This window comes from Larimichthys crocea, chromosome III, assembly GCF_000972845.2.
Source record: "Larimichthys crocea isolate SSNF chromosome III, L_crocea_2.0, whole genome shotgun sequence".
In the NCBI taxonomy this organism is placed as follows: domain Eukaryota; kingdom Metazoa; phylum Chordata; class Actinopteri; family Sciaenidae; genus Larimichthys; species Larimichthys crocea.
In genome coordinates this window covers 15,826,816-15,835,165 of record NC_040013.1, presented here as the reverse complement: position 1 = coordinate 15,835,165, position 8,350 = coordinate 15,826,816, and the positions used below count along the sequence as shown (strand labels likewise).

Here is an 8,350-nt window from a genome sequence, read left to right as displayed (position 1 = left end):
AAAACTTTAGCATGACTACTCTTTTATAAAACAATAATTTTGTTAAAACCAAAGCGATGATAAAGCACATAATTAACTTTTGTTTTTGTTTGCAACTGTAAAAGAAAACTACACAAAATGCATTGTACAACACTGTTCACCTGAAACATATTGAGGTTAATATAACGACATACAGTATTGTTAAAGAGCACCAATATTTAAGTAATGTAAATGCGCAACAGTTACAAATGATTCAATAAGTAAAGAAGTTGGTTGAAATAAAGCCAACAGAGCCAATCATAGTACTTTTTTGCTACATGTGCATGAAATCAGTCTTTTGCGACAGAAATTACACAAACTCACAATATTTTTTTTCTCAGATTTTCATATATTCTAGTTTGGGAATGAGATTTCCCAACAGCATCGGCTTCCCTGTTGTCTCTGCGACAGTTTAGTTATAGCGACATTAAGATCTTTCATGCGTATATGAATAACTAACTTAAGTTACTAGTCCTCCACATTCACAAAAATCAGTATAGTTTGAATCATTATCCAATATCTTTTTACTTAACTAGAGTAAAAAAAACATGTTGAGCTGTCTGGCATCTTTTCCACTCTCCAGTGACAATGGTCACTGCTGTGATATGATGTGCTGATGAACATTTTATCCACATATGCCAAGGAGATGAACAGGTGCAATTTTGTGTGTTATTGTGGGTGCTAGGGTCCAGAGGGCCATCAACCTCAGCCCACCCTGAGTAGTCTCCGGGCCCCATCGGAAGGCCTTCGTACTGGGCCCTGGGATGGGCTACACAAAGTTGTTGGTGATTTGCCTCTGGTGCTCAAACAGGTCTTCAGTCTCCGCACTGTATGCATCTCCTGTAAGGGGAAAAAGAACATAACTATGAGTGACGGAGGAGGGGAGAAATTAAGACAAGACAGAAAGAGAAGGAGGATTTTCTGTCCTCACCTGCATGACATCCATACATGTAAACTCTGTGGCCATCATATCTGCACCGACATCTCATGACATTGTTCATAAAGTCAGACTCAGCCATGTCCATTGCGGGGTTGACTTCCACCTGGAAAACAACATAATCATACTCAACCTGTTGGCAGTAAGCACTGATTCAATATCACACAGCACGTTTCTGACCTGATGACTTGCAGCTCATTGTGAAACAACAAACATTTATTAGGAAACAGGGAGAGTTTATCATTTTGTTGTTCTCATTTTCATCTACAGTAATACTGTATCTCCAGCTGGCCAGGCACATGGTCAAACAAATAGTAAGTCTCTGTACACACTGAAAAAAGCCATTTCAATAAAGAGCAGTTGGATGTAAAATTGTTAGGGGGCCTGTTATTAAACAACACTTGTGGCTGGTATTGTTTTTATAGTCAATCCCCTTCTCATCTATAAAAAAACTGGATTACTATTCCATACAGTATTCCTATTTGGAAATGAACGAACCATGTTCTCATGGACTTCCACATTTGCTTTTATAATGTGTTATGCAAGCATGAAACATACTAGTAGATCTTTAGGGAAAGCCCGTCGTAAAATACTTTACAACTTGTATGAAAAACATCACAAAACAAAGGCACTTCTGCCCACACAAAACATGATAACTGCAACGGAGCTTTTGCAACTTTACGGCTGGAGCTCATGGAATGTGGTAATGCCACAGCATAGCTGTTGGTATGAGGAGAAATATGCTCCTCATACCAACATAGGTATGCGATAATAAGGGCTGAATTGGCCTGAAATTGACGTCTGTTGCAATAGAGTAGTTAGGCATTGGCTTGTTTATATGTCTGACATCAGTCTTATTGTGAGTGCTGCCACACATTGTACTAATAGTCTGTCATTTGCAAAGCAGGTCCATAACTGCTGATACAACCATTCTCTTAATCTGGTCTGGTGATAATACTGAGAAGCCATTTACTCTAATAGCTGCTCTGTAAACTGCTACACCCACTTTAAGTACATGTTACAAACAGCTACAGGGAGAAAGAAGGCAAAAAAAAAAAAAAAACTTTAAAAACTCTTGTGAATGCACAAAAACTCTCTCTTAATTTTTCAGGGTAAATTACAGTGTTGGACCAGAGTGTGTGAGGCCTTTGCAGAGGGCTGGTTCAGTGGCAGAATGTGTTGCTCAGTGAGAAAGTGGCAATAAAAATAAAAACAGGGCAGGAGGAATTCCTTGGTGGCAAATTAGCCGTTCCTAATGGAAGGGGGGACTAGCTGCCGTTTGACTAAAAGGAGGCAATAGTTAATTTGGGTAATTGGTGTGTTTCATTAGCAGTGGGTGGTTCAAGGGTAGGCCTGCTCAACCTTTCTGTGAAGCCCAGGATCAGTGAATTCGGGCATCATCTGCACTTTACTAGATAAATTAAAGAACGCAGCAGCAAGATGGAGAGCTGCTGTAAAAGATGTTTGTATTTTTCCAATTTTGCAGCCTTGGTGAATAAATAACTCTGTGCTTGGCTTAATTTGTGTTTTTTTTCTCATTTGCCTCTCTTATTCTGCTCAGTTAAATTTGGTTATGTCCCTTTAGTGCTGGTCTCCTCAAATGACCCTGACCTTTTCACCTTCCAATTCTCCATTTCTATCCTCCTCTATCATTCAATCATTCTTACCGCCTCCACATTGTGCTTTAGCAGTGTAATTACACCCCACTCAACGTGCTTAAAATATATCCAGTTAGCACATATATGTTTATGTCACATCTACGAGTAAATTAAATAAATCCATCTCAAACAGAGAGTAGAGAAGTGTAATTACAAAGACTGATTGTGACCTCTCAGACAAACTGGGTAACAGCAGTAATTATCAGACAGTGAGCTACACTGTAACCAGTCCTCCACAGATGGGTGGTAATTGGCAGCATGAGCTCTGAGGACTGCTTCATACCATGGTGGGATCGGTAGTCTGAACTGGAAATGGAGGATAATGGAAGATGAAGTCCTTGATGTGTTTTAGTTTAGTAGCCACAATGACTCGACTGACCCCGGACTAAGTAATAACAGACAGAGGAATGGTTGAGGTGATGACTGTGATGAAGTAGGTTGGGAGGTTTTACTGAAATAGAAACCCCAAAGAATCATGAGGAAGTACACCTTAAGAGCCTGTGAACCTTTTTCTCGTAACTAAATCTTTGGCCTTAAAGGAGCAGTTAAAGATTTTGGGGAAAAGTGTTATTTCATTTCTTGCAGAGATAGATAAAAGTTAGCAGCCAGTTAACTTAGCTTGGCAGAAAGACTGGAAACAAGGGGAAACAGCTAGCCTGGCTCTGTCCAAAGGCAACTATCAGCTCCCCATAAGGCTGATTAATTAGCATATGATATCTTGTTTGTTTAATCTGTACGTGTAACGTAATTGTGTAAAGTAAATGTTGCACTATTTCTTGGCTGAATGCGTTTTGATGGCGCAAGAAGATTGCCACATGACCAACTGAGAAATCCAGAAATCAGCACAAACTACAAAAGGCTAAGAGGTCTTTTATAGTTTGTGGTTTCTGGCAATAGCTTCATATTTACCACGCAACCTGAGATTGGCATCTGACTCTCATCACAAAAGCAAAGTAAGCATATTTCCCAAAATGTTAGACTGTTCCTTTAAACACAAAGTTAATGGTGTAAGAAAAATCTCTTTGATTTGTACCCAAACTGCAAAAGGGGAGATAAGAGAAATATAAAATGACTTCTGACCTGGAAGATGTAGTCTCCAGGTCGTACATCTGTCACGTCAATCCACTGACAGTCGATATCATGGCGATACGTATCCCAGCAGCCCACAGAGATACCCTGATCACCCATGTTATAGCAGGAGAACCGTTTCTGGAGTCCTAACACACGTACATGCACACCAACAACATTATCAATCACAACATCAAAGCTCATTTAATGCCTGGCACTCCTTGTTATATTTAAGAGCCTTTAGCTCTCTGTATTGTGTTAGACTACATATGAACGCTGCCTTTTCATGAGTTATTTCATCCATGATATAACAAGTAAATGGAGAGTGAACAAACAACAACAGCAGTGATCTAATACATTAACCACAAAGTAAAAATCTAAATAGCTGTAGCTGAAATGTTGATATTAATTTCCTGTCACTAATGGGAAACAGTATTTTACTGGGACTCATGAATAGTAGTGAACATTACCATCAGGGCAGTACGTGTCCTCCAGACAGAAACTGGCCTTGTGTCCCTCTGCAATCCTTGTGCCGTTCAGAGTCAGCAGGTCGTAATGTGTGAACACCTCGATACTGTGATAGTGCCTGGGACGACAGAAGGGAAAGTCCAGGTGAGATTGTGTATGTGTGTGTCAGTGTGTGCATTTACACTAACTGAACACTGGCTCCCTATGGCTTGTAGCCTAATGACCTCACTGCTTGAACATGAGCGTGGGTGTCACCGTAACACCTCTCACAGAAGCTTGTTTTAACGCCAGCTTGGTCGAGCTGTTTACTCGTTCTGAGTGAATGGAGGGCTTTGAAACACACACCCATAGCTCTGATGTGTTGTTGTAACAAACTGAGGTGGACCCTGAACGTGCGTGGCCTGCCCTGTCCTTTGTATTACACCTGACCTGTGGTAACTGAATTGGTTCAACCGTCATTTGCACGTGACACATTGCAGGGCGGCTAATGAATCACTGTGATGACAACACTGTTTCAGGCCACCCGTACCTCACTGGGTTAATTCTCACACAGGCAATACTGTGGTCTGGAAGTGCTCTCGTCATCTGACAAGAAGCTAACTTACTGAGTGGAGCAAACTGAGAGGTAGAGTGGAATGTGTTTAGAGTAGACGGTAGACGTGAGGAAAATATTTCATCTATTTACAACTAATGAAGAAAATACTGCTGAGGCCCGCTGACAGACAAAGACTCTTATGTTTAATGCCTGTGTTGCATGCTACCTGCAGAGCCCGCATCAAACTATATGTGCACTGGCACAGAGATCACACTTCAGCATATTTTCTTTGCTGGTAGCAATTGAATGCAATTAAATTAAATATAACTCAAATTACTCAACGTGGAAGGAGCTATGTCATTAATGCATGTACGAGCAATTTTGCATGAGGAACAGGTGTTTGTCCGAATATTTTTGACGGCCTCCAAAAACCACAGCTCACCCGTGTCCAGGACACTCTAAACCACAGTTTTCCCAAAAAACACTTAGAATGACCACAAGGGCAACCACAACATCCCACAAATAGTAAGTATTTAAACAGTTCTTTCCATTGCAACAACCTACACACCTATGCAGTGTAACACCCCCATAAACTCACTCTACCTGTGACACTGGTGCCATGTCCAGCTCTCCCTTGTCGCTTTGGGTCTGAAATCGGACCGACCCAGGTTCATGATGCGGGAGGAGAAGCGCAGCAGGCGTCGGTGGCCATAAGGCCAGTTCATCCTGGCAGCAGACGAGGACAGACAGTTTTCTTCATTGGCACAGGTCAGCAGGTGGAGGGGTCGGTCTTCCAGGTAGGCTGTCTCCTGGACCAGCTGCGCATCCAGAACGAGGTCAGGTGCCGCTTGAGGTCAGATGTGAGAAGTTATGTTAGGACTCAAACCGATTTAGAAGCAGAGGAGAAGATGGAGCGCTACAGGAAGATGGCTCGACTTACTATCTGAACAGGTGACTCCCGCTGCCTTGTTTCCACCTCCTCGTGGACAATGGACATGGTTGTTGCGTCGACAGTGTTGGACTGAAAGCTCTGTGCCCACACAGTGAGTTCCACTGAGAATCACCTCAGCTGCATTTGGCTCACCAGACCAGTACCAGGTCTCCTGCAAAAGGACATCAAGCTTTCTATGAATGAGCAGTATTAAAGCTTGTTGTCCACCATAGCAAATACAGGGTCTGTGGTGATGGATTGGCCTCATTGTGTCCATTTGTTTAAGCATCTATTGCTTGTTTTTTCATCAATAACTGAGACACAGCTGATGGGATTTTGACAAATCTTGGAGGAATAATGCCTCTGACCACTCTAGTGTCTGGACAGTTTCAAAATTATACTAATTGGTTAACGTGTGGGAGTGCATTGTGACCTTAATTTTAGACATTAATGATCTGAAAAGCTACTGGGTGTATGTTGTGTCATATTAGTCGAGTTAAGGTCAAAATGAATGATTGCTGCCACCTTGTCAGTTACTGATGATGTGTTGGGGGGGATTTTTACCTGATGAGCACTGGCAGCAAAGCCCAGGCCAAGCTGTCTGCATACCACCATAGCCTCGTTAATGCCCCAGTTCTCACTACAGACAGTGCCCCAACGCTTACGACCCCCAACCTCCATTAACACCTCCACACGGCCTTCTGATGGGACTCTACCACCAGCAAGCCGCACCTAGAAATCAAGTAGATTAAAAAGATTAAATGGATGAATTGCTATCAGTGAAAGCTGGTATGTTCATGTCTTGTGTAGTTTTCATACCGTGTTCTCTATGCCAGTCTTAGGGATGTTACAGCGTACTGAGGCGTCCTGGCTGTGTTTGAATGTCCATGGCTGGACTTCCTGGAAGTAGCAGTCTAGGATGGAGCGCTCTGATCCCATACACTGGACAGTGTTCATATGGATAGGTCCTGTACCTGAAGAGGAAGGAGGAGATGTGGTAAAAAAAATATATAGAAACAAGGGATGGACATAATTGAAGGGCAACATTTTGTGAGCACTGTTTTGGGCCACCCAACATCTGCAAAATGAGATTAGTCATCATGCAAAGGAGCTCACACGCACACATGACTGCATTTTCTTTCAGATTCAACTTTCTCTACTTTATCGACTTTATGCTATCAAAATCTACTTTAGAGAACACCTCATTACCACCATTGTGTTGCTTTAGACATAACAACAACATTGTGCGTAGTCCACCACCCTGGGTGAGCAAACAAGACCAAATCTCTGTCAGCAAGGTAAAAGGCTTTCTCGAGTATTCGTTTCTCATTTAAAACCAGATAATCTCTAAACAACATAGAAGATAGCGGGGGGAAAAAAACACTTAAGATTGTGTTTAAGCAAACAGCTGTTCCCATAATGATGAAAACATATGAAAACACAGAACAAACAATGGCTTCTGTGTTTTCTTAAAACAAAAGGCACAAACTGCAAACTTGGAAATATGGTTGCGTTGAAATAAACACAACCAAAACCACATAAACTGGGAGAAAGAGAGAAAAACCAAGAAAGAAGGGCGAAAAGGAAGATGACCGAAATGGTAGGGACCAGATTGGAGCCAAACCCAATCTGTCTCTGTGTTGGTTTTGGTAGATTGTAGGCCTGCCTCTGTACTGGTCACCAAGCGTGGGTTCACACGTATATAAAAGACACATCTAAACCACTTCCGCCTTGATCTGCATGGTAAAGGCCACAAACTAGATCCAAACTCCCACTGTTTAAGTTATCAAGACAAACACAGGGCTAACTTGAGGGATCCTCAAAATGAGCAGTGACATGCAGCCACAGAAACCAGAAATAAATTCTAAGAAACTGGCCACACACACATGGGGTGGGTACTCCCTCCCTATAGTACAGTACAGTATATGTGTACGTAGTTTACAGGCAAAACTACACAGTAAAATAACAATGTTGGTCAAGAAAGGAAATAGAAACATTGTACTTGTAATTTAAATCATTGGTGGTGATGGCGATGATGAATAAAATGTAATGATGATGGGAGTGAGAGGGTTGGCAGAGTCTGAACAGATCTTAGGGTATTTTCTTCACTTTCATTTTCCCTGGCATCAGTTTCCATGAAATTAAACATTAAATGTCTTAGACGGACAGCAGATTCACTATGAGAGCAGTACTTAGACATAATATAAATGTGGTAGCTTAAATTCAGTATTTACAAGAAAAAGGCTGAGCTTGATTACCATATAATTAGAATTGGCAAATGCCACAGATCATTTGGACAGATTAGAAAATTGACTTTAGGATGGAAATAGGGTAACACTGGTCACATTCTTGTTGAGAATAGCACAAATAGTTGGTTAGTGGTTACAAGGGAAACCCTGTTCTTCTCCTCTCTGAAATTACACTCTGTTTTAGGCACATTAATGTAGTGTGTGTAGTGTTTTTCTTTCCATGGAATGTCTCTAACAAAAACCTTCTGTCATCAGACAGATCAGTTTCTTAGCCAAGTGCTAAAGTCATTTAAGTTTCTAAACACATCTGTCTCCCTGTGGGTTTTTAGATCGTAGATGCCACCATTAAAGTTATGTTTCTTTTGTCAACGGGTTTTCAAATCAAAATCAAACAAGTTGAGGTGACGCTTCAGTTATTCCAACTCTGTGTTTGTGTGTCTGTACCACGACTGAAGGTATGTTCATATGTGCAAGAGTCTGATGAGT

General features: G+C 41.5%; 1 protein-coding gene across 1 annotated transcript in view; it reads right to left on the bottom strand.

Moving 5' to 3' along the window:
* loxl4 (lysyl oxidase-like 4) overlaps window positions 1–8,350 on the bottom strand; it is a 22,124-nt gene continuing 13,774 nt past the window's right edge. Inside the window, exons 8-15 of the mRNA XM_010745686.3 lie at window positions 6,435–6,589; window positions 6,180–6,347; window positions 5,625–5,787; window positions 5,288–5,531; window positions 4,152–4,267; window positions 3,694–3,830; window positions 950–1,061; window positions 1–858 (exon numbers count right to left, since the gene is read on the bottom strand). Of these exons, the coding sequence (XP_010743988.3) occupies window positions 788–858; window positions 950–1,061; window positions 3,694–3,830; window positions 4,152–4,267; window positions 5,288–5,531; window positions 5,625–5,787; window positions 6,180–6,347; window positions 6,435–6,589 (1,166 nt within the window). The 3' untranslated portion in view covers window positions 1–787. The remainder of the gene's footprint in view (window positions 859–949; window positions 1,062–3,693; window positions 3,831–4,151; window positions 4,268–5,287; window positions 5,532–5,624; window positions 5,788–6,179; window positions 6,348–6,434; window positions 6,590–8,350) is intronic.